The sequence below is a fragment of the Schistocerca gregaria genome, chromosome 1 (genome assembly GCF_023897955.1).
Source record: "Schistocerca gregaria isolate iqSchGreg1 chromosome 1, iqSchGreg1.2, whole genome shotgun sequence".
In the NCBI taxonomy this organism is placed as follows: Eukaryota; Metazoa; Arthropoda; class Insecta; order Orthoptera; family Acrididae; genus Schistocerca; species Schistocerca gregaria.
In genome coordinates, this window is record NC_064920.1 from 743,973,309 (window position 1) to 744,000,739 (window position 27,431).

Below are 27,431 nucleotides of genomic sequence, written 5' to 3' on the forward strand. Positions count from 1 at the left end.
TTTTGCGACTTCCAAGAATTCGCATTAATCTTCGAATAATTATTTCTCATGAATATAAGTTTCATATATCATTTCAGTTTATGTGTAACTCGTTTCAGATAGTTTAGTATAAAAACCAAGCAAAGGCTCAAATAATAATATAACATGTTTTTTGAGTTTGCATTCGCGTTTCGCAGATGCAAACATTGAGTAAACAGAAGCTCATGAGCAATAGCAGCATTAAAATCAAACGTAAACAAACAGTTGGTTACAGAAACTAAAAAGTCATAAACGCAAATCAGCCACTTACAAGAGGTAGCCCGTATTACATTGTTACAGACTTGAATGGAAGAAGTATGTTCACTGTTAATATTGAGTGTGCGTCTAACAGAAAAGGTTTGAAAGTTCAGAGATATAAAAGAGACAATTTTGGAAGTGGTGCATGGACTTCTTCTATGAAGGAGAAAAAACAACGAAACAAAATCACATATTTCAGTTTGTTCACTAGAAAGTGTATATACGTAATAAACGTAAAGCAAAGTATTGCGACATATTTCCAAAGCACCATACTTGCTTGCAAGTGACTCCAGAACACTGTATTGCAAATTTGTATAACCAGTATTATTAGAAATAAGTCTGCAGGTTGAGAGGTAATGACAAAATGCACCAAACCATAGAAAAAATTAGAAATAGTGGAAACAGGTCACCGATATTTCTTTGATAATTCCTGGGAATGGATGATGATAGGTTTAAAAATCTGAAAATAGCTATTGAAACAGAGGTTAACGGAATGCTGAATTCCTCAACTTGAAGAATATTTAGAAAAAAGAAAAACAACAGAAGAGAAGAAGAAATAATTGAGAGTAACGTTTTGAGAAACGAATTTTTAAAATAGAAATATTTTAAGCTAAAAAAGATTAGAACAGAGACGATCTTAATGTTAGAAAAAGGGCTCACTGTAAATAGATGAAACAGCAGGGTGTGTGGCACTTACAGGAAAATGACGAAAAGAAGAAGCAAAAAATTAACAAACATTAGGAAGATTAGATTTTAACATTGACTTTGAAATCCAAGGTTTTGGCAAAAATATTATCGGTGGGCCACGAAGTAGCGAGAGACGTTGAGTCCATTTGATGAAGTGGCCGCTACTCAACTGTTTCTCCCTGCGAGTGTGCCGCATATTAATTTAGCGGACAGTTCCCGCCATCTGTCCCTGTGCCTGATACGGCCGCAGTGCAAATAATCAGCGCATATTGGCCGCAAATACGCTAATCGTTGTGATGGAGCGGTCCCGGACCTCTCTGCGCCTATAAGAGCCGACCCCCAGCCAGCCGCATCCCTGTGGACCGACACACCGCCGCGCCGACAGGACGTGATAAACGTGAGTCGCCGCCAGTTGCCGCTTACTGCCTCGTCTGCGCTCATGCACTAGAACTACGCAGACCAGTAGAAGCCACTCTGTCGTTGGTTACTGTTAACATTGAAACTATCAACTTTTAGCATTTCGTTGTTTAATTTATATTAATGTAATTTACGTAGCACCAAAGGAAAGCGACGTCTCTTTTTCCGTTTTAAAGAGATTTTCTCCTCTGGAGGTCAAATTGTTATTTAAAGAACTGGGGCATGTGTCGATCAAGCACGAGTATCACACGAAGCCACCATTCGTCATTCTACCTTTAAATGTAGGCCTCCTGGGCCTCAGGGCATTTCCTTAGATGAGAGCAGAAGATGTATGTGAATATCAGGTTGATTACTTTGAAAAGACACATCCAATGCCTTCCTTCGTTGTCCAACTGGCCCTTCTGCCCCGAATCCCATAATATTAGGTCATTAAATATGTATTTAAAATACCATATAAAAATTCTGCAGATACATTGAGTATCTTTTCACTTCTTTTTCGCATTTCCACACGTCATCCTGGAAGCCACCTATCGAGGCACTTTTTCTCAACTTTCAAAATATATTACACTCAGCACTACACCCATGCTTGTTAACGAAAGCACGACCACGTAGGGCACCAAACGAAATATGTGACAAGATTGAGGATTAGTTGGTAGAGAAGATGCAGCTTGTCATTCTGCTTATTCCCTCTTTCACATATTACGCCTAACGACCTTCTGTGGTGGCCGCCTTTGGAACCATTGTCTCTTCCATTCGTGCCAGATATTCCTTCCATTTTTGTTTATGTTCTTCCTACTTGTCAATTACTGCAAAAATATTCAGTTCTTGTCTAATTTTTTCATTACGAATGCTGGTCAACTTACGCAACCTCTGACTACTAGTAAAAATTTCGTTTCAGCCGCCTGAAGATGGCTAGAATCTTTTCTCTTCATAGCCCAGAATACACTGTCATACAATAGAACGGGTACAGCTATCGCCTTTCAGAATTTCCTTTTTGTGTCCCTTCGTGGATATTTTCAATGTTCTGCTTCCACTGCCACATACGCTCTAATATCTCTTCTTTAAAAGTAATACAGCTCCCTAGGTAATTGAAGTACTGGACTTGTTCCAAAATCAGATCTTCAATTACTGTTTCGTTCCGTACGGAGTATTTCGCATGGAATGTCATTATCTTAGTTTCATTTACTGCTATCTTAACATTGCAATGCTTTCCATTTAAGTTTAAAAGAAGGATTGATTTTTCAAGACAGTCTTCAAAATTTTTAAGTAATACAATATCGTCAGCATGTAATAGTATGTTAATATATTTATTCTTGCTTATATGGGGTCCTTCTGGCGTTTTTTCTTGCCATTTTCGGGAGGCATGGTCTACATGAATATTCAAAAGATAGGAAAATCATTGACATGTGTAGAATAACCATAGGCGTGCAGCAGGAAAGTTTATTACGACTCTTGCTGTTCATGGTATATAAAAAAGCTGGCAGAAAATAGTACTGGTCACCTCACACTTTTGCGACCAACAGCCTTGCCGCAAGGGCTACATGGCTTCCAGGCAGAAAAATCAAATGGCTGTAAGCACTATGGGACTTAACATCTGAGGTCATCAGTCCCCTCGACGTAGAACTACTTAACTAACCTAAGGACATCATACACACCCATGCCCGAGGCAGGATTCGAACCTGCGACCGTAGCAGCGCCTAGAACCGCTCGGCCATAGCGGCCGGCTCTTCCCGGCAGATCACCGAAATTAAGGCTGTGTCTAGAACTTAACCGTCCAGGTCTGCCGTGGCAGTTGGCAAGCGAGGTGCACTCATCCCTTGTGAGGCCGGTTGAGGAGCTGCTCGACTGAGAAGGAGCGCTTCCCGGTCAGCAAAACTGACAACGGCCAGCAGAGCGAGTTTCTGACCCCACGGCTCTTCCCATCCGCATCCAATGACACCTTCGGGTTGAGGATGACACGGCGGTCGGCCGGTACCTTTAGGCCTTCTGAGGGCTTTTCGGGCGGATTTTAGTAGTTTCCACTCTTCCACAGAAGACAATGTTACTTACAACGAAGTGCTCTGATAGAAGGTGCGCAAATTTTCAGTTACATCTTGATAATATGATATTTGCTTTAACTGTTCAGAAATGTTAAATTGCGAATTTCAAAACGCAAAAACTTAGTCTCATGTGTCGACATAAAGACATGGATATAACAGTTTGGGGTGACATAGAATAATCCCATAGGCCCAGTCGCAGCTGAAGCAGGTGGCCGACTTAGGGTCATTGAATGGTTACTAGAAAAATGCTCTCAGTCTACGAATAAGACTCCTTACGAAGCAGTCGAATGTCCCACCCTCCAATATTTCTCAAGTGTGTGGGAGCCATGCTAAATGAGACTAACATCGAATACTGACCCGTATACAGAGTCAGCACGAATGTCACAGGTTTGTTGACTCTTTTTTTTAAAAAAACTTGAACTGGCAGACGCTTGAAACTAGACTTCAACCATCACGCGGCAGCCAATTACAAAGTTTCAAGAACAGTACTGAGGAGTCGGAGTAGATATGACACCCCATGGGGGTGCAAAGGCGGGGTCAGGGATTTTCTATGCCTCGTGATGACTGGGTGTTGTGTGATGTCCTTAGGTTAGTTAGGTTTAAGTACTTCTAAGTTCTAGGGGACTGATGACCATACATGTTAAGTCCCATAGTGCTCAGAGCCATTTTGTTGCAAAGGCAAGGTAACAGTAATTACAGCATGAAGGTAAAAATTTATCCCATTTTCTCGCCAAAAGAACGGGGAGAAACCCTCATACGTGATACACAGGGAAGTGTCCTCTTCGATGCTCTTCACGGTGCTTTGTATATTACGGACGTAGATGCGAAGATGTTCATTTTCGCCATTCCGACGTCGAGAGTAATCGCTATAGAACTCATGGATCAAATAGGTGGTATCGACAGGTGCAATATCTCAGCACTATCTGTTCCTGTCTTTCATTCTCTTCGCTGTGCTAACCGTACGTTCCTGAATTGCCAGGCTGTCAGCGGTTGTCGGCCTACTAGAATTGCCATGATTTACCTTTTTGCCTGTATCTTCGTAGTTCTACCATGGCCACACTAAAATACGGAATTCTGCGTTAAAACAGTCAAGTTCGTGGGACTGCGAAAGAGATTTTAAAAAGTCTTTCGTCATAAGCGAGGATTCCACGGGAACAACTTGTCGTTAGAAGTGCCTTTCTTTAATTTTCATACTTAACTTTAATTGTTGGGTATATCATTTTATGGGAGCGAAACTTGAAAGATAAACAGTACAGAGAAGAAAAAAACAGAAACTTTTGAAATATGACTCTAGATAAGAATACTGAAGATTAGATGGATAGATCAGATGGTTATCTGATCCATCTAATCTTCAATATTCTTCTGTAGCACCACATTTCAAGAGCTTCTATTCTCTCCTTGTCTAAACTGCTAATTTGTCCAAATTTCACTTTCGCATAAGCTACACTCTATACTAACGGATTCAGAAATCTTTTTCGCCTTTAAAATTCTCCAGGTTGAGTTCCTATTTTTCAGAGCTGCATTTCTTGCTATTGCCAGTCGTTATTTCATAGCATCTCTACTTCTGGCATCATCAGTTATTTTACTGTCCAAATAGCAAAACTCGCCTACTACTTTTAGTGCCTCATTTCCTAATCTAATTCCCTCACCATCGCCCAATTTAAATCAACTACATTCTGTTAGGCTTCTTTTACTTTTGTTGATATTTACCTGATAATCTCCTTTCAAGAAACTAACCATTCTGTTCAACGGCTCTTCTAAGTTTTTTGCCGTCTCTGACAGAATAACAATGTCATCGACAAATCCAAAAATTTCTATTTCGTTTGTTTGAACTTCAATACTCTTTTCAGATCTTTCATTTGTCTGTTTCACAGGTTGTTCAATGTAATGACTAAATAACATAGGGGATAGGATACCATAATGTCTCACTCCCTACTCAAGTACGGATTCCCTTTCGCGTCCTTAGACTGTTATAGTTGTATAAGTCTCGTTTTTGTACACGTTGTAAATAAACTTTCTCTCGCTGTTTTATATTTCAGCCACTTTCAGAATTTCAAAGAGCGCAGCTCAGTTAACATCGTGAAGTCTTCATTTAAATCTAGAAATGCTAAAAACGTAGGTCTTTCTTTCTCCAGCATGTCTTCTAAAATGAGACGTAGGGTCAGTATTGTTTCGCGTGTTCCTACATTTCTCCGGAACCTAACTAATTCTCCCCGAGATCGGCTTTTGCCAATTTTTCCATTCTTCTGTAAATAATTCGACTCAAGATTTTGCAACCATGACTTGTTAAACTGATAGTTCGGTAATATTCACCGCTGTCAGCACCTAATTTCTTTGCAATTGGAACTATCAAGTTCTTCCTAAAGTCTGAGGGTATTTAGCCTTTCTCACATATCCTGAACATCAGGTCGAATAGTTTTCTCATGGTTTGCTCTCTCACAGATCTCAGTAATTTCGAAGGAATGTTTTCTGATACAGAGGCTTTGTGCTCTGTCAAATTGTTTTGTAAATATCTTATCTTTTAGTTCACGTTTATTTACTACCTCTTCCCTTTCTATAATACTGTCTTCAAGTTAATTTACCTTGTATAGCCCTTTCATACATTCTTTCCAAGATTCAACTTTAACTTCTTTTCGTAAAGCTGGTTTTCCAGGTGGGCACAGGATATTTCGGTAGGACTCTATATTCTCTGAATGTCTCTTTGCTTTTCCTGCATGCTACGTTTATCGTCCTCCTCGTGATGCATGTTACTACGGCCTTGATGTTGTTCTCCAGCCATTCATACTTAGCAAATTTGCACATTCTGTCAATCTCATTTTTAGTCGCCTGTATTCCCTTTTGGATGCTTCATTTGCCGTGTTTCAATAGTTTGTTCTTTATTCGGTTACATTAATTACCTCGAGTATTATCCAAGGTTTTCTTCTGAAACTTGTTTCTGGTCCATTTCATCCTACGTGCCTTCACTGATACATGTCTCAAAGCTTCCCGTTCGTCTTCTGTTGTATTCCCTTCTCCTGTTTCAGTTAATAGTTATGTCCCCTTTGAAACTCTCAACAACCTCTGGTTCTTTCAGTTTACGCAGTACCCACCACCTAAATTTTCCACCTTTACGCAATTTCTTTCGTTTTAATCTGCAGTTCATAACTAATAAAGTATGTTCAGAGTCAACACTTTTGTCTGGAAATGTTTTACATCTTAATGTACGCTTTCTAAACCTTCCGATGTTTCACAGTCTTCTTTTATGATCGTTAAACTAAGAGTTAGCGGCGGTTAAATTATTTTCTACACAAAATTTTGCCACGCAGATTTCCCTTTTATATCTTTCCCCTAGTCCATTCTGTCCTATTATTTTTCTTTCCTTCCTTTTCCTACTGTCGAATTTCGGTCTCCCATAACAATTAAATTCCCGCCTCCCTTACATGGATAATTTTTTTTTTATATCATCTTACATGTCTTCGATCTCTTCATCATCTAAGTAGCTAGTAATAGTATAAGCTTGTAGTACTGAGGTGGTGGTCGTGGCTACGATAATGTATTTACAGTTTTGTCTGCAGTAGATTACTCGCGTTGCTATTTTCTTGTTACTTATTAGACCTAGTCCTGCTTCATTCTCACTTCATTTTGTGTTGACAACACAGTTAAACTGAAGTGAATCTGTGGATACCCTTAACAAAGTATGATCGGACAATTGTTATATTTCTAAAACATAGAGTATTAATCAGCCATTGACTTTGTCTCTCCCTTTACAGAGACTACGTGACGCCGAAGATGATGAAGGTGGTCGTGCTGTTGTGCCTTTTTGCCGTCGGCCTGGCCAATCCGACTGAACAGCTACAAGTTGCTGCTGCCAGGTATTGCTGACAAATTCGTGCACGAAACCGAAGTACGCGTTATTTCCACTGATGTGCCTCTCTCACCAACAAGCAGAAATCCAAAACCTCAGACGGAAATATTAACGTTGTAGATGTTTTAGAACTATAGAAAATCTTCTGAAAGGCATCCATGCCCTTAGCTAGAAAAACCTATTACGACGCACAGACAGTCAACTTGCGGAAGAACTGCGTTGACTAGAAGATGTCCTACAGATTCACTCCTACCAAAATCACATGGAAATTCTTTGAAAAAATACTCCTCCATAAACGAAAATTCCCTTTCTATGTGTATTTTTATCTCAATATCAGATTTTTATTTTTGGAAAGGAATCTCTTGCAATATGCATATTTATTTTATTTAGGAAAGTAACCAGAAGAAAGTCAGTAGAAATGCCTGATCTCGCTAATCAGTATATTGGGCATTTCTCGAAGGAAAACCTGCTGACAACCTTTGCTTTCTTCTGTCAAGTACATTAACACCTTGTTTTTGTTTGGTCAGTGCTCAGTTGTCAGTTGCTGTTTGCCACCTAGCCTCTCAAAATAGCAAAATCCTTCAAACCTACTTGTATGAATTTCACGCTGGAAGTTGTGTGCCCAACAGAACCGCTGCGAAAATTCAGCCGACATAGAACTTCTACTGTTCAGACTCAAATACTATAGTAAAGGAGCTCATTAGGCTAATATTTTTAGGTGTGATACAGCGGCATTTACAATAACAACCTCGCCAAAGTTTCAGCCCCATAGCACGATCCTGCTTCAGAATTATTCTTCATTTTGCGGTTTGGAGTGGATTGAATTGATTTGGTGGAAGAGACCAAACAGCAAGGTCATCGGTCTCGTCGGATTAAGAAAGGATGAGAAAGGAAGTCAGCCGTGCCCTTTGAAAGGAACCATCCCGGCATGGGCCAGAAATGATTTAGGGAAATCATGGAAAACCTAAATCAGGATGGCCGGACTCGGGATTGAACCGTCGTCCTCCCAAATGTGAGTCCAGTGTGCTAACCACTGTGCCACCTCCCTTAGTTTTACTGTTTCTAATAAGCACGGAAGGGAAGAAGATTTTGAGAAAATACTTCTAATTTCGCGGAAACGCTGCCAATATTATTTTTAAAAGTATTATATGCAGCTGCACGGCTACCGAAACGCCGTAACAGAATCGCGAAGGGTAATTACACTGACGAGCGAAAACATTTTGACCGCTGACTTTGGATGGAGCCTGACAGTTTTGCGGGAACGTGATGCGGTAACAAAAGTATGTAAGCGAAGCAGACACGGACAGGGGACTACCGTGCTGGGCTGCAAATGGGGAAATCCATTGAAATAAGCGACTTTGACAAAGGGTATTGTTACGCAAAGCCTGTGAACGGGTATCACGAAAGCGGCGAAGCTGGTCGAATGTTCGCGTGCTACCGTCGTGAGCATCTATGGTAAGAGGTAGAAGGACAGCGAAACTACCGCTAGACGCTAAATGACTGGACGTCCACGACTCTTCACAGAACGTGGGGTTCAGAGGTTTGTCTGTTCTGTAAAGTAGGATAGATATCTGTAGCATCTCTGCCAAAAGAGTACAATGCTGGTGCACGGACGATGTTTCGGAGCACACCGTTCATCGTAAATTGTTGAATATGGAATTCTGCAGCAGACCATCCCCATGTGTTCACATCTTGACCCAACGACATTGCCATTTTCGAATTCAGTGGGTACGGGACCATAGTGATTCGGCCGTCGATCAATGGGAACGTGTCAGCTTTTCAGGTGAATTTCATTTTTGCTACACTAGGTCAATAGTCGTCTCCACAGACGTCATCGAGGTGAACGGCGGCTCGAAACGTGCCGCACACCACGGACGCAGGCTGGTGGGAGCAGTATTATTCTATGGGAGACATTCTACTGCACTTGCGTGGGACCTGTGGTAGTAATCGAGGATACGCTGTCAGCTGCATCCCTTCATGCTTGATGTTTTCCTCGACGTCATTTTTCAGAAGTATAATTGTCCTTATCTCGGAGCCAGAGCCGTCTATAGTGATTTGAGGAGCATTATGGTGAATGCACGTTGATGTCTCATCCACCAAATTCGCCTGATGTAAATCCTATGGAACCTATCTGGATTGCTATCGGCGTTCCATCAGTTCTTGCGCAATTCACCAGCCCGTTATTTACGCGAATTGCATGACCTTTTCGTAGACAGCTAATGCTGCGTACCTCCACAAATCTACCGACAAACTGTCAGATCCTTGATACACAGAATCAGTTATGCAATTCGTTCAAAAGAAGGGCAAACAAGTTATTAAGCAGATGATTCTAAGGCATTTTTCCACTGATTTATTTATTTTTCAATGGATAACTTTTATTCACTTCTTCAAAGGGGTCCATCATCCACAACAGTCTAGAACTGTGTGAATCTGGAATTTGTGCCTTGAAAATGGCGGGGTGTGCTTCCGTCGAAATATCGGCCGCCGCTGTAAATATTACTTGGCTGAATTCCCGTAAGTTGTTTGAAAACTGTATACTCCAGGAGAAACTAGGGTTTATTTTTGACGATGACATGTATACATGTCGGAGGATTTAAAAGGCTGACATGTGCTGAAGGAAAATATTTTGCACTACCACTTGAAAAAGGCCCAAAGGCTGAAACTGCAATTGTGAAAGAAATAACTTCTACAGTCAACGGCGCAGATGGTGTCCTTTAAAAAATTATAGCATACGGATATTGCAGTTTACTTATTTATTTATTTATGTATCAGATTTCGTGGGACCAAGCTAGCCGAAACTACTTGCTCATGGAACGAATCAGTACATGTTTTACAGATTTGCTGTTTAGAAAAAATTTAAACAAAGAATTAGATAAAAATATGTGAAAGTATACGAATAAATGAGACATTACCGAAAAAAGTGTTAAACTACTGCGAGGAACTTCTGTACAGAAGAGGAGTATGCCACAAGGAAAACATTTCAATCTGGATTTGAATACTTCGTGTTTATCATTCAATTTCTTCAGTTGTGCAGCACGCCTGCTGAAAATAAAATCTGCTGAATGGCGTACACCTTTCCGTACAATGCTTAAGGAAGCGCTACCCAAGTCCATATAGATTTTATGTATAGTGTTCACGGAATGAACGCTACAGTTTCTTCAGATGAGACAATATTGTCAACAACAAATCTCATGATGGAATAAATGTACAGGGACGGAAAAGTTAAGATTTCGAGACACCTGAACAACGGGCTGCAGGAAGTTCGCGGACTGACAGTTTGTGTGCTATTTTATCGCCTAAGAATATTGTTAGCAAGTCCACAGAGATGTCGCAAGATGTGATACTGTATGAGATAATGGAATGAAAGTAAGCATGGTAAACAAACCTTCGTATTTCAGTATCGTGGACAGTGGAAAATCATTCGTATAGTGAGGATAGCATCATTCAGTTCTTTACAAGATCTTGATCGTGATCCTTCTAAGAATGTGTTCCATCTATCCTCACTCCTAAGAGTTTGAAATGGTCGATTTCACTTTTTGACCACCTTCAGACAGTAAAATTTCACTGTTCCAAGAGTTCTGTGTCAGAAATATTATGCACTGGGTTTTGTTAGGGTCAATAGTAGAGTTGAAAAAGAAACCATGAGTTAAGTAGACTGCCATAAGCAAGCATAGATTATGGTAGTTTTTCTAGGAGCTAAGGTCACTTAAGGTCGTACCACATTACCTGTATGTTAGGTGTATTGCATACCTATCGGGCGTTACCTCATAGCGATCACTTTCTTTACATATGCGATCAGTGTCTTAACTAGATTCCCCAAAAATCCGCAAGCAGTGAATCGCCGAGAATATATAACGGGACAGGTAACCTACGGAACATTTTTGTTCTGCATAGTATTTGTAGCAAAACGAAATTGTCAATTTTTATTCCATGTTTCATTCGAAAATTGTTGATTTGTTACCTAAAACAAAGGGATGTTGTATTCAACGTACAGGAAACAATACATATTTATCATACAGCCCTAGAAAACATAATTTGTTCAACAAAAAGATAAAATAAAAAGCGCAAAACAAAAAGATAACACAAATCGCTTCAATACCACGCTGTTAATAAACAGCTTCAGAAGTTACCACGGGGAATGCAGGCTGATGACGTCGACGTCGTCAACAGCCGCCGGTATTTCGATAGGTGCACACCCGTCCATTTTGAAGGCTGATTTGCCTTGAAAATGAGCGGTTGTGCTCCTTTCATCCGGCTGCATTCTCGTAAGTTATTTGTTTTTTTTTTTTTTTACTTTCAAAATGTAATTTATGTTCTGTAAAGATATAAAATACGCAATGAACTAACACTGAATGATGTGCTGTTCTAATTATGTTCAAAACAAGCAAGCAAACTAACAAAGAGAAGTCGTCGGCTCCCAGTTTCTCTGTTACACATCCATTTATATTTCTTTCCCTAAAAGTCTACCAGTACTACCGGTAATCCTAATATTTATTACGTAATTTATGCAGTGTACCAAAACTACCGAGCTGAAGTCTGGTACAGCGAAACTCGAGACAAGAGTTAATCTGCTCTGTGAAAAACACCTGCCACTATTACTGTTTGCCCTAATAGCATAATTAAATTATGTATATAAGGTCCATGTCGTTCACTGGAAAAAAAATTCTGTTAACTGTGGCGTTTTGTAGCTGATCATTGATATACAAGATGATTTAAAACTCATGTCCCATAGGACAAAGTCTACATTGGTGACTGAATAGTCTTGGCACATAGGATAAAGTTGTATTCAGGAATACGACCGAAACGATGATTCGAAACAAAACAATCTAGTAAACATGGGCTCTTAAGTGTATACCTTAAGACCTGTGAGCACTTATCCATCTTCGATACTCTGGAAATAATCTCATTTCCTGTAAGGTCTTTGCTTTCCCCATGTTTGGAGGATGTAGTAAGGAACAGAACAAAAATAATGACCAGTAAATATGGGCCCTGAAATGCATACTTTAACGGCAATGAGCACTTGTTCAGATGTATTTCAAAGTAGCGAAGATGAACAAGTGCTCATAGCTCTTAAGGTATGCGCTTTACAGTCCATGCTTACTGGACATCTTGTCTTGTTTTCGTCCATACTAAAACTTCTCAAGACATGGAAAGCAAAGAGTTGCAGCAGAAGTGATTTATTTCACAGTACTAAAGATGAAGAAGTGCTCATAGTTCTTAATGACTACATGTTCAGTAGACTTTTTGCTTCTAGTATCGTTCCTGTCATATCCTTACATGTTTGTCTCATGAGCCAAGACTACTGAATCACCAATGTAGACTTTGTTAAAGTTAAAGCTTTTAGTCATTTTGATGTTAATTTTATAGATGGAGAGAAGCAGGGTGGCGGTCTCTCTGTACTCCTGTCCAACTTTGTAATGCGATATTCTGAAACAAAAGAAAAGACAGAGAGGAACAAGAATGTCGAAAACTAGTCATATATGTGCACATGTAAATGATACTGCAACTTTGGCAAGATAGTTAAACACCCTTAAAGAAATGTGCGAAATAATGGAAGCAGAAGGAGCAAAAATTGGACTTAAAGTATATGAAAAGAAGACAAAATACATGGTAATATCCAATTTAAGGCAAAAAAATCACTACATGACTTGGAGGTCTCTAATAAAAGTTTCAAAGCTTCCATTTAGATGCCCTCGTCACCACCGATAATAATATGAGACACTGTATTAGTGAAAGAATACAAGCAGGAAAAAAGAGTCTATTATGTAAATTTACAAGTATTCGAGAATTCTCTAATTACAAGATCAATCAAGTTAAAGATTAAACTATTTCCTTGTGCGACCGATTTTACATGTGGGCCAGAAATGTGAACGATGACAGAAGCAGATATGAGAAGCCTAAGGGCATCTGAAAGCAAAATCCTGCGAAAAATTTATGGACCTGTGAGAGAGGTAGTGGGTTGGAGAATAGGATACATCCGTGAAATACAAGAGATTATACCATGGAAAGATAAAGCGAAATTTGTTAAATTTCAAAGGCTAATCTGGTTAGGACATACGGAGAGGATGACAAATGATAGGATGCGCAAACGCTTTATGAAAGGCGTATTGTACTCCACCAGAAGGTAAAGTCGACCAAGAGCTGGACAAAGCGTTGGGCGACCTTACCAAGACGGAGATCCGAGGATGGAAAGGAAAAAAAGATGATTGCAGGAAGATTGTTGAGGAGGTCAAGGCTCATCAAGGGCTGTAGTGTCAATGAAGAAGGTCATCAGTCCTACAGACCTCAGAACTACTTAAACCTAACTAACCTAAGGACGTCACACACATCCATGCCCAAGGCAGGATTCGAAACTGCGACAGTAGCGGTCACACGGTTCCAGACTGTAGCGCCTAGAACCGCACGGCCACTTGGCCGGCTATGAGACATGATTTTTGAATTACCTTGTATATCAAGAAACTCAACGGATACAGACCTGAACTCAACGTCATCACCGTCTTTATATTATAAGACTCAGATTCAAACATCTTCCGTGTTTGTTGACACTGGAGGACAGTCTTCTGTTTCCTGCTTCTCACAATGTTCCAACTTACAAAAAAGTATTGTAATGTCCTAGTTTACGATAAAATATTGACAGCGGGTGTTGCATTTTGACAGGGGGGCAGCAGAGGTGCACAGGGCGAAGCGGTGCGCGAACTTGTGGGACGACAGCTGCCTGAACGACGTGAGCGGCGCCTCAGACGACGGCGACTACTTCGGCTCGGGCAACAGCCCAGGCAAGCGCTGGGCGCCGCAGCAGGTGCGCCACCTGCTGGAGCAGATGGGCCGGCAGGCGGCCGCCAAGCGCTGCGCCAACCTTTGGGACGACAGCTGCGCCAACGGCGGCTTCATCGGAGCGTCAGAAGACGGGCAGTACTTCGGCTCCGGCAACAGCCCGGGCAAGAGGGCGCTGAGCGAGCAGCTGCGCCGCCTGCAGCTGCTGCGCGCCAGAGCAGGCTCCAAGCGCTGCGCCAACCTCTGGGACGACAGCTGCGCCAACGGCGGCGTCGGCGGAGCCTCCGACGACGGCCATTACTTCGACTCCGACCAGAGTCCCGGCAAGTGAGTCGCTCACCACACTCTACATTCCCCGGAAACTTACTGTTTGACACGTATCAGCAGCATGCCACGCACTGCTGACTTTGTGATCCTGTACACTGCCCACTGAACTAGTGAAATAAAGTTTACTGATACATTCATCTAATCTGTGAGTTTTATTTTAATGTTAATGCCATTGCTTCTCTCATTGCTCTGTCAGTTAACCGTATCACTGAAGGACATAAATAGTGCAAAAATAGATAAATTTTGGCACACCAAATGCATCCATATGTCGTGTATAAATGCAAAAGGTGAAGTGAAAGAGGAGCCATATGTACCGTAGCATAAGGTTTATTTGCATTATAAGCATTATACAGTGGACGCTCTACCGAGGGACGATTGCCACACACAGGAGTTTCGCACTCTCGGCGAATGTGTTCATGTACATCTGCAGTCACTCTCAAACCTCTCCGGTTGGAACAGCGAGCCTGACGACGAGAACTAATTCAGAGCCAACAAGACTCTCATACATGTCTTTCCTGAAGTATCTTCACTGGAATAATTCCAAATGTGAGACACAAGTACCCTCAAGTCTGTGAAGGCATTCCTCAAGCCATTCGAACAAAACTCGTTCACGTTGCTTGTGTTTAGGCTTGCCAAGCATCCGGCTTTAGCCAGACATATCCAGCATTTTAAGATCGTGTCCAGCCAAATATATATGGATTTTGTTAGACTTTTTAGCTAATAAGTACAGAATGCACAACGAAGGCCTGTTCCAAGCTAATGACGTAAGCGCCAGTAATAAAGTATAAGGAGGAATCACGAAATGTACTATAAGGATATAGAGATATACCATCAAGTGCTATTCCAGAAATAACATAAAGTTGAATGACTTAATTCTGTGATTAATGGCAAAACTTCACGAAATTCATGGAGATTCATGAAAAAAGACGAATTTTAAAAGCTTTTGGTTCATGAAAAGTGGAGAGCTTATTTCAGATCACATCATAATGAAGAATTTTATACGGAATTATTGAAGCTGGTAGAATATACTTTGATATTCCAGGCCACAATGTCAATGTCAAAAGGGTGTTCTCTTTCATAATTTTCCAACAGACAAAGGAATGCAATAATCTGCAACCCAATACAAGATGATATTGCTGTGTAATTTAAAATTACTCTGTCAACATTTCCATGAACTCATTTACAAGAAAAAAAATGTTCTTGATGATGTGGATCCAAATAAGAAATATTAGTACCTAACTAGACATAATTGTTATTTTTTATAAATTTTGGGGAAATTCCCATTGTTATTGAAGATCTTTTCGTTTTTCGTCGCAGAAGAATGATATTGGCTTCTTGGTTAATGAAGGCCCTTTTTGCTTTTAATATAAAATGATCTTAGAAATAAAACTGAGCAGCTATGAAAGCTGAACGCTTAGTTGCAGTCATAATTGTCAAAACATACGGCTGTTTAGTGATTCTTTTCACTTTAAGCACGTTTAAGACTGATCTTAGTTGAAAACGGGCTGTAATTGACTATTAAGAGACGATTGAAACTACCCAAATTACTATTTCTGTTTAAAGTAGGTAGCCCGCCTTTTGGGCAAAATGTCCAGGAAAATATTACACCGACACCGGCTTTTCTATTTTTGGACCTAGCAATACAACCTGTGGTCTGCTGCAAGAGAAAACACTAAACCATATGATCACACCGTAGGGGGATATTTCAGGGGCCTTTCACGAATTTCTCCATCGCTTTGATCATGTGAGTTTCCTGAAGTATTGGTGAGTGCCATCGATATGTACAAAATACATACCGCAGCTTATCAGTCCAGACGCCGTATTTCCAGCCTTTGGGGGTTCAATGGCATCCCTGGTAATCTCTGTATGCAGCGACGTGGCTTGAGCAGAGATACATGTATGAGGTGGTAGTGTCTGCTCGCCACAATGAGGAAGTTATTCTGAATGGTCCGGCTGATCACTGACTCACTGAATTAACGAGTGACTGCTTCACCTTGGTTCATCTTTTCCCTAGTGCCATCTGCGACTGTCGGTAGCAGTCCCAGACTCAACATGTTGCCCGTGGTAACCAACGGTTGGTGACCGTTTTTCCTGAATGAGGGTACTTACTCATCGTACATGGTTGACACGGAGCAGTGCGGAAAACTCATTCTATACATCACCTCGAATAAGAAGTTTATCACACGTTATGCATCCAATAGCCAGCCTTGGTAAAATCCGCTAGAAGAGCGCCTCTTGTCTATCCTCATATATATATATATATATATATATATATATATATATATATATATATATATATATATATATATATATATATATATATATATAAAAGTGATACATATCATGTAGTTCAGGGGTCGTGATTGTATATAGAGATGACAATAAAATCTCTTACACATACGCAACAGTTGTCTGGCCAACAAGGATAAATCGGTAGTAGCAGATGATTCACTGGGACCAGGGACCTATCACATTCATTTCTTTGATATTGCAGTTTTATCAAGATACAATTATTCGGCTACTATATAAGAATGTACTGAGAAGCCATAGAAATTTTAAATCACAATAAAAAAATAACTGAAAAGAAAAAGGATTGAAATTAGACAAATTGTGGGCTTAGTGCTAAACAAAGCAAATAGTGTCAACTTTTTCCCACTACTAGCTCCACAGTTTAGGACGGATTGTAGGGACAGAGATCAATCAGAGTGAAATTGTTCTAGGTGCTTCTAACAAAATTACCTTGAACTGTTAATCAGAGAAACGACTCTGCAGATGATTCTTAGACCTGACGATGGCAAACAGACCTGAACTTCTCGACTCAGCGTAGAACAGGGTATCAATGATTGAAGGCCGATACAGCATCTCTGAATACGCTGTAAATAGACTAGAGAGAAAGAGAGGAAGAACATTCTAATTAGCAAGAGTGATAAGAGGCAGATTTTAGATTCCTGATAGGCCAATTGTATAATACGCTTTAGACAGATATGTGCCAAGCAAAATTGTGAGGGTGGAAAATACCCACCATGCTTCGACAATCGACTTAGAAAGCTGCTACGAAATCAAAGAGAGGTTCACAGCAAATTTAAACGTATCCAAAGCCTCATAGACTTACAAAAACTAAACGAAGCCAAAATAAATGTAAGGGGGGAGGGGGGGGGATGCTATGCATGAAGCGTTCAACGAAAACGAAAGTAAAATTCTGTCTACCAATTTGGCAGGAAATCCTAAGACGTTTTGGTCTTACTTTAAATCAGTAAACCGATGGAAGCCATCTGTTTAGACATTCTGTAAGAGTAATGGCATTGAAACAAAGGGTGACTCAGGAAAGGGCGAAATACTAAACGTCTTTTGGCAAAACTGTTTCCCAGAGGAAATCGCACTGTAGTTACTGCTTTAAATCGTTGCACGAACGATCAAATGACTGATATGGAAATAAGTGACTAAGGAACAGAAAAGCAACTGAAACCGGTTAACAGAGGAAAGGTCACTGAGCGTGACGGGATATCAATTTGATTTTACACAGAGTATGAGAGTATGCGAAAGAATGGGCCCCTCTTCTAGCAGCATTATACCGTAGGTCTGTAGAGGAGCGATGCGTTTCTATTGATCGGAAAAAAAACCACACAAGTCATTCCCGTTTCAAAGTAGAGCCGTCGAACAGAATCTCTGTTGTAGAATTTTGGAACCCGTTTTATGCTCATAAATTATGACATTTCTAGAGATATAAAATCTCCTCTGCATGAATCAATATGGGTTCCGAAAACAACGATCGTGTGAAAACCAGCTCGCTCATAGATGTCGTGTTCCTCGACTTCCGGAAGACATTATGTGCAATTTCGCACTGCCGCCTAATGAACAAAATACAAGCGATCGCAATATCAGACCAACTGCGTGAATGGATTGAGTAAACAGAACACAGCATGTCGTTCTGAACGGAGAGAAGTCTTCAGAGGCGTGTGCAGCAAGGGAGAGTTACACGACCACTTTTATCTGAGTCTTCGTTCTTCTGACTGGTTTGATGCGGCCTGCCACGAATTCCTTTCCTGTCCCAACCTCTTCATATCAGAGTAGCACTTGCAACCTATATCCTCAATTATTTGCTGGATGTATTCCATTCTCTGCCGTCCTCTACAGTTCTTGCCCTCTACAACTTCCTCTAGTACCATGGATGTCATTCCCTGATGTCTTAACACAAGTCCTATCATCCTGTCCCTTCTCCTTGTCACATATTTCTTTCCTCGCCAATTCTGCGCAGAACTTCCCTATTCCTTACCTTATCAGTCCACCTAATCTTCAACATTCGTCTGCAGCACCACATCTCATGTGCCTCGATTCTCTTCTGTTCTGGTTTTCCCACAGTCCATGTTTCACTACCATACAATGCTGTGCATTCAAAGAAATTTCTTCCTCAAATTAAGGCCTGTGTTTGATACTAGTAAGACTTATCTTGGCCAGGAATGCCCATTTTCCCAGTGCTAGTCTGCTTTTGATGTCCTCCTTGTCCGTCCGTCATTGGTTATTTTGCTGCCTAGGTAGTAGAATTCTTTAACTTCATCTACTTCGTGACCATCAATCCAGATGTTAAGTTTCTCAATATTCTTATTGCTGCTACTTCTCATTCCTTTCGTCTTACTTTGATTTACTCTCTGTCCATACTCTCTACACATTAGACCGTTCATTCCATTCAGCAGATCATGTAATTGTTCTTCGCTTTCACTCAAGATAGCAATGTCATCAGGGAATCATACAATTGGTATCCTTTCACCTTGAATTTTAACCCCGCTCCTGAACCTTTCTTTTATTTCCGGCATTGTTTCTTCGATGTACAGATTAAACAGTAGGGGTCAAACACTACATCTCTGTCTTACACCCCTTTTAATCTGAGCACTTCTTTCTTGGTAATTTACTCTTATTGTTCCCTCTTGGTTCTTGTGCATGTTGTATATTATTCGTCCTTCCCTATAGCTTACTCCTATTTTTCTCAGAATTTCGAACATTTTGCACCAATTTACATTGTTGAACGCTTTTTCCAGTTTGACAAATACTATGAACGTGCCTTTAGTCTTGCTTGCATTCTCGACCGAAATGTTAGAATTGCCTCTCTGTCATCTAACACATCCTCAGTTTTCTTTTCCATTCTTCTGTATATTATTCTTGTCAGCAACTTGGATGCATGAGCTGTTAAGCTGATTATGCGATAATTCTCGCACTTGTCAGTTCTTTCAGTCTTCGGAATTGCGTCAATGATATTTTCCACAAAGTCCGATGGTATGTCGCCGCACTCATACATTCCACACACCAACTTGAATAGCCGTTTTGTTGCCACTTCGCCAATGATTTTAGAAATTCTGATGGAATATTATATACCGCTTCTGCTTTATTTGATCTTAAGTCCTCTAAAACTCACTTAAATTCTGATTCTAATACTGGATCTCCGATCTCTTCTAAATCGACTCCTGTTTCTTCTTCTATCACATGAGGCAATTCTTCCCCCTCATAGAGGCATTCAGCGTACTCTTCCCTCCTATCTGCCCTCTTCTCTGCATTTAAAAGTGGAATTCCCGCTGCATTTTTAATGTTTCCACGCTTGCTTTTAATTTCACCGAAGGCTGTTTGGACTTTCCTGTATGCTCAGTCAGGCCTTCCGACAATGATTTCTTTTTCGATTTTTCACATTTTTCATGAAGTCATTTCGTTTTAGCTTCATGCACTCTCTATTTATTTCACTCCCCAGCTACTTGTACTTCTATATTCCTGAATTTCCCTGAGCATTTTTGGACTTCCTTCTTTCATCGATCAACTTAAGTATTTCTTCTGTTACCCATGGTTTCTTCGAAGTTACCTTCTTTGTATCTATGTTTTTCTTTCCAGTTTCTATGATCGCCCTTTTTAGAGTCGTTCTTTTCTCTTCAACAGTATTGCCTACTGAGATATTCCTTATTGCTGTATCTACAGCCTTAGAGAACTTCAAATGTAACTCGTCATTCCTTAATACATCCGTATCCCACGTCTTTGCGTATTGATTCTTTCTGAGTACTCTCTTAAACTTCAGCCGCCTTTTCATCATTACCAAACTGTCTATATCTGCTCCTTGGTTCGCCTTAGAATACAGTGTCTGATTTTGAAATCTGTCTGACCATGATGAAATGTAACTAAAATCTTCCTGTATCACCCGTCCTTTTCCAAGTACAGCTCACAATCTTGTGATTCTCGAACAGAGTATTTTGTATTACTAGCTGAAATTTATCACTGAAATCAATTAGTGTTTCTCCTCTCTCATTCTCAAACCAATATTCTCCTGCAATCTTTTATTCTACTCCTTCCCCCGCCATTGCATTCCACTCCCCGAAGTCTATTAGATTTTGATCTCCCTTTACCTATTGTTTTACCCTTTCAATATCCTCATATACTTTCTCTATCTCTTCATCTTCAGCTTGCGATGTCGGCATGTATACCTGAACTATCGTTGTCGGTGTTGGTTTGCTGTGGATTCTGATAAGAACAACCTTATTACTGAACTGTTCACAGTAACACACTCTCTGCCCTACCTTACTATTCATCACAAGTCCTACTCCCGTTATGCCATTTTCTGCTGCTGTTGACATTACCCTATACTCATCTGACCAGAAATCCCTGTCTTCTTTTCATTTCACTTCACCGACCCCTACTATATCTAGACTGAGCACCTGCATTCCTCTTTTCAGATTTTCTGTCTTCCCTACCACGTTCAATCTTTTGATATTCCACTCCCAGATTCGTAGAACGTTAATTGTTCGATCTGTTTCTCATGGTCACCTCACCCTTGGCAGTTACTTCCATAAAATATCTAGGAGTACGCCCAAGGGGCGATTTAAAGTCAAATCACCCCGTAAAATTAATCACGGGTAAAGCAAAAGCTTGACTGATATACGCTGGAAGAATCCTCGGGAAATGTAGTCCATTAACAAAGGAAGAACGTAGCTTACAAAACACTCGTTCGGCCAATACTTGAATAGTGGTACGCAGTCTGGAATTCGTACCAGATAGTATTGATAGAGGAGATGGAGAAGATCCAATGAAAAACAGCACGTTGCTTTACATGTTCATTTAGCAAGCGGGAAAGCGTCAAGGAGTTGCGCACCCAACTCCAATGGCAGAGGTTACAATAGAGACCTTCTACATCACAGTGAGGTCTACTGTTAGTGTATAAAGTTCCGAGAGTGTTCGTCCATAGAAGAGTCGACAAATATGCTGCTTCCTCCAACGTATATCTCGCAAAATGGCCAAAAAGATAAAGTTAGAGAGATTAGAGCCCACAAGAAAGCTTACCGAGAATCGTTCTTCCCGCGAAGCATTCGCGACTGGGACAAGGAAAGTGAGAAGTGACAATGGTCCACAGAACACACTCCGTCACTCACCGTAAGGTAGCTTGCGGAGTATATATGCAGATTTAGATGTAGACAGTACACGTCGGCGTGGCTCTTCTACCTTAGACCGCGGTCTGGATACGTATAAACAGTTCGGATTTAAAAGCTTGCTTGAGACGGTTAGTGTTTTCTGAGTCCTTATAGGCTCTAGTGATGTCTCCAGGATTGAAAGGCGGAAGGTCAGGCAGATGAATATGCCTTGGAACACGGCCTAATGCCCGTGAAAAAAATGTGGGGAACGTTTCTCCTACTCTGGTATTGGTAGCTCGAAAATATAATTCTGTAAGTATCCTACAGGTTCTTGAAGATGAAAAATTCAGTCCACGCATGTTTTGTTCGATGTAATGGAACAACAAGAAATCGTCAAGCGATAAACAAAATGAATACTGGCAGAAAGACATTAATTCTATGTTCTTTTCGCGCAATTTATCAATTTCAGTAAAACCTTTATTTTTCCAAAATCGCAATGTAAAAAACAGTGGTTAGTAGTTCCAGTCGCTTAAACGGTTATCTTCCGATCGGGATCGAAACACTCAATTTCTAAATGAAGAGAACAAGTGAGACACTTAGTCATTACAGTGTCAACTTACAGCCGTATTTAGTGGGTTTGTTTACTACCTTGATCTGGTTAACTTTGACTGACACAGTGACCGGGTGTAATGACTTACGACATATTCAAATTAGTACCGCAATGCTCTATTAAATTTCAGGTGTGCAACAGCATAAATTCCTCTTCTTCTTATAATATTTCGGCTATGCATCGTTCAGCCATCTGAGTAAGCCTAAACACTGAAGTTTCAGCACTCGCTCGTCCTATTAAACTCGCGGACCGCGTGCTGCGCATGCGATCACAGATACACAGGCACCAGAGACGTTAATCGGCTGCAAAGGAGTACAATGTGCATGGATCTTGTCTGTGGCTGCGCATTCGGTCCACGCTGGGATCATACTGAGCTGCACGATCGTGACGTCTTTGTAAGTTTATTACAGAAAACACCGGATTCCATGATCTATCCAAGCGGAAGGCGCTATCTCTGTCAATTAAATTTGTCGCATAGCGAATTTCGGTTGCCTCTTTCACCAACAAGTCTCAGAAAGATCATGTAGACGCTAAAATTTTGACGTTTTCGTACATCACAGAGTGACCGGTATCAATAGAGCGTTTTGCAACAGCCGATTTATTTGATTATAAGAGCAGAGTGTATCAAACGATGTTCCGTACATCTTTAGTGGAATGTACGAACCATCTGTCCGATGTATGAGGGACCACATTCGCAGGAGATCTTATAAACACCGGCGTTCTGGAGCATCAAGTCATCTTTAACGGAACCCAAGATTGATGCTGTCTTCGGTGGAGGACGGAAAATCACTTTTAATTTGTGCTTAATGAGGATCTGTTCTGTTTTTGACGACAGGCTCCCCACATATTGCAGGAAAGTCAAGGATTTTAAATCTTTCGGTGTCTTCTTCTGCACTACTTATGACCACGTTTGGTTTCATTTGTAGCACTATACGTACCTGCGCCTTCACCACCAATAAACATAGTGTCGCAACACAAAGTTAGTACATTAATCTTTAATAAAACATTCCTCCAACCCTACCACACCATCCAAACATCTCCCTATATCCTCCATCGCACGGATAACCCTCTCCCCACAATAAGAACATTCCTGTTCGGCCACAACCCTTGTATAATACTCCCACCGAACACCTTATCCTTACCCTCTTTTTCCAAACCATAACCGTTACCTTTGCCACCATTCTTCCCATCCATACCACTATTCACCCCGTTCCCTATGACTTCCTCACCCACAAAGATCGTACCTTTTCTACCTATATTTTTGCCACACACATCAACATCCATAGTAGGTCCCGTGTAGAGCCCAGCGGTGACATCAGTTTACTGATTTACTGCAATGTGACATTATTCCCCTTTCACACCACTTCCATCCTGAAATCAGAGCCACTCCAAGTGTCAACCCACATCTTCCAACCTCATTGGACGCCTCACTGCAGAAGTCCTCGATCTGATTAGCGACCACCTACCTGCACTACTCCCCATCTCCTACACCCAACCTCATCCTCAAGCACTCCATCCCACTCTCCATGCAAGAGTTATCCAAGACTACTCCTGAACCAGGTGGAATGTTTGCCGGGACTACATAGACACCCAGGTTGGAAACCATCCCTTGTCCTTCCAGTAATATGACGATGTCTCTCAGGCCGCATCCTATCTGGAGCAGACCTTGTCAGAGGTGCTGGAAAGTACTGGAAAGCATTCGATGGACGCCCTAGCAAAAACTTTATATTTTATTACTTGCTTCTCTATGACAACCATCACGTACCTGACATCTTAAGAAAAGCTAACTATTTTGCATCCTATCTGTCTGACATCTTCTGCATTTACTTATCCCTATCATCCATGGAATACAAACACCGCTGATCCACGCTGGCTCCCAGCTTCCAGTAGTTGGACAACACAACACAAACAGAATTAAATACACCAATTTCAGCAAGCGACATAAGACTAACACTTCACAAAAATGCAATACTTCCCCCAGTCGTGACTACAGTACTTACTGATATCTCAAAGAATGCCCCCTGTCCTTTCTCATCACCTTTCCAACTCTTTACACAACTATCCTCTCCATAGGTTACTATCATCAGCAAGATCCTACTTCTCTTCCAGCCCCACGAAACTCCTGCTGATACCTCCTCCTACCACCCATCTGCCTCACCTAAATGTTTAGCAAGGTCTTCGAATCCATCCTCTCCCGATGCATCCATCCACACTAGTTCCAACACCATCTTCTTCCCACTAACAAGTGTGGCTTTTGTTTCTATTTCTCCTCTGATTACTGGCTCCTGCACCTCACCCATTTCCTGTCCCATCAAGTCAACTGCCGCAAATCTGCTATTTTTGTTCAAATGGTTCAAATGGCTCTGAGCACTATGGGACTCAACTGCTATGGTCGTCAGTCCCCTAGAACTTAGAACTATTTAAACCTAACTAACCTAAGCACATCACACACACCCATGCCCGAGGCAGGATTCGAACCTGCGACCGTAGCAGCAGCGCGGCTCCGGACTGGAGCGCCAACAACCGCACGGCCACCGCGGCCGCCGCAATTTTAGAAATGGCCTACACCTGTGTATGGCATCCCCATCTCCTTTTCAAACTCCAGTCACACACATATCTAGTTAACTATGTCCATCTTATAGCATCCTCTCTATCTAATCGCCCCTCTTTTGTCACTATTAACAATACCAATTCCCATACCTTCCCTCCCACTGCAGGAGTGCCCCAAAGCTCTGTCTTCTCTCCTCTCCTTTGTCTCCTCTACACTGCTGATATGCCCAAACCAACCCCACCAGTCCATCGCTGATGACACTGCTTTCCTACACCCCAGAAATCACAATGATCCCTCCAAATCCACCTCAATCAATTTACTTCCTGGTGTAACAAATGGCTCCTAAGATCAAGCTCTCCAAAATCCAGGCAATATGGCTCTGAGCACTATGCGACTTAACTTCTGTGGTCATCAGTCGCCTAGAACTACTTAAACCTAACTAACCTAGGGACATCACTCACATCCAAGCCAGAGGCAGGATTCGAACCTGCGACCGTAGCGTTCGCTCGGTTCCAGACTGTAGCGCCTAGAACCGCACGGCCTCTCCGGCCGGCTCCAGGCAATAACTACAGGATGAACCACCCATACCTTCTGCTTCCATGACTTCTACACTATCATTTACAACCATCCTATCCAACTAACTAACTAACACACTAAAATATCTTGGATTAACCCTCGACTGGCAACTAATGTGGAAACCCCACCTGCTAAACACGCAATAGAAAGCCCACAATAGACTAAAACTACTAACTGGCCAAACTTGGGGATGGCACCCCTCCGCTACTCTCCACACCTATAAAACCCTGATTTGGCCAATCCTCTGCTATGCAATTGTCGCATAGATCTCTACCACACCAAAGTTCTATAAGTACCTCCAAATCGTTGAACGCCATTCACTCTGTCTTGCTCTCCACATCTGTTTACCTTCCCTCACGTGAAGCTTCTAACATCTCATCAAATTCCCACCTCTCCTCACCTACATCGAACACCTCCACATCTCCTATACTGTCCACAAACTAGAACCCAGTTACCTCATTGTCTCCCTTCTGATCACCAACCCTGGTATGCTGCCGCACCTTCACAAACACATCCCTCCATCCGTACACCTCCACACACACCATATTCCATCGCAATTCAACTAACTCCCTCTCTCATACAATGAGATCCGTCCTGGTATTTATCCCTCCTACCAACTCTTCCCCTCCTATCCCGCTGCGCATCGGGTCTTCTCTCTCATTTTCCTCTCCATCCATCCCATCCCTTTCCTCTTGCAGCCACGGCCTTACCCAAACACTACACTACTCTTCACCCTGTCTTTCCCATCGACTGCTTTTTCCACTATACACGTCAGCTCCTACCTCAATTCTCCATAGTTTTTCATATTTAACAAACCCCTGTCTTACTATCCACATACCCCAACCCTACGGAACATACTCTTTCCTCCGCCAATACCTCTCATCCTACTGCAAGTTCTTCAGTTCTTAAGTGAAAGTGCAGTAAGTGCTTCGGTGTTTTTATTGGAATTACACCTTCCTGCTGTGTCTTTATAAATTTCGATATTTCTGTTATTCTTAACTGTCCATCTTGGATTTTTAATTTAAAATAGAAAAACCACAAGTTTTGTTTATGTTTTCTCTTGTATTTCATTTTTAATTCGCTTGGCTGAAGAACGGAGAACTGTACTGCTAACAGCCCACGTTCTGCCCATATGGGACTAGGAGCATCAAATAAGAATAAATGAAAAATAAAGCTGGACCGTCAGTGGCCTGTTGCTCGAATAGTGTCAACATGCAGCACAAGCACGAGACCAAGAAAAACAAGTGACCAATACAGAAGAAAAATCCTCAAGAGATTTAACAACAAACAAATCGAGGAAGAATAACGAAAAACAGTCATCGAGGTTATAAATTCTCGAAGAAGATGGTGAACGATATATAGCCGAAATTTGAGAAGGAGAAGCGGAACTTAAGCGGCTGCACACCCGAAATTTAATGGAACAGTCATTGCTCCGCGGGAACGTGAAGTACATTTTTGCACGAAGTATATTATGTATGTATATTGTAAGTTGTCATCTCCTTGAGGATGTTAACACTGTAATGACTAAGAGTCTTACTTATTCTCTTGATTTAGATATCACGTGTTGGATCCTGATGTGAAGATGAATGTTCAAGCGGCTGAAACTAATAATCACTGTTTCCCACTTTGCGATCTTAGCCAAATAATGTTTTAATAAAATCTACAACATTCAAGTTTACAAATCCGTAAAGCATCAATTGACTCTAAACAACGAAAAGTGTGAACTCATCCACATGAGTACTGAAATCAGTCCGCTAAATTACGGTTACACAGTAATCACACGAATGTAAAGGTTGTGAATTCAACTAAGTACTTGGGGATTACAATTACGAATAATTGAAACTGGAACGATCTCATAGATAGTGTAGTGGAAAAAGCAAACCAAAGATTGCAATTTATTGCCAGAACACTTAGAAAGTGCAATTGGTATTCAAAAGAGACTGCTTACACCGTG

The 27,431-nt window shown here is 41.2% G+C and overlaps 2 protein-coding genes across 2 annotated transcripts in view; one reads left to right on the forward strand and one right to left on the reverse strand.

The window, feature by feature from the left end:
* The window catches only part of LOC126267554 (waprin-Rha1), a 169,128-nt gene that overhangs the window by 47,704 nt on the left and 93,993 nt on the right, over window positions 1-27,431 (reverse strand). The gene's annotated exons all lie outside the window — the stretch shown is intronic.
* Window positions 1,279-14,506, forward strand: LOC126267544 (uncharacterized). The gene is made up of 3 exons (XM_049972852.1): window positions 1,279-1,360; window positions 7,169-7,270; window positions 13,921-14,506. The coding sequence occupies exons 2-3, from the start codon at window positions 7,188-7,190 to the stop codon at window positions 14,366-14,368; spliced, it is 531 nt and encodes a 176-aa protein (XP_049828809.1). The 5' UTR covers window positions 1,279-1,360; window positions 7,169-7,187; the 3' UTR covers window positions 14,369-14,506.

Excerpts from the sequence above, each read along its gene's own strand:
- LOC126267544 (XM_049972852.1), top strand. The coding sequence starts at position 7,188 with ATGATGAAGGTGGTCGTGCTGTTGTGCCTTTTTGCCGTCGGCCTGGCC. Across the intron at positions 7,271-13,920 it reads CTACAAGTTGCTGCTGCCAG|GGGGGCAGCAGAGGTGCACA; the intron begins GTATTGCTGACA and ends GCATTTTGACAG.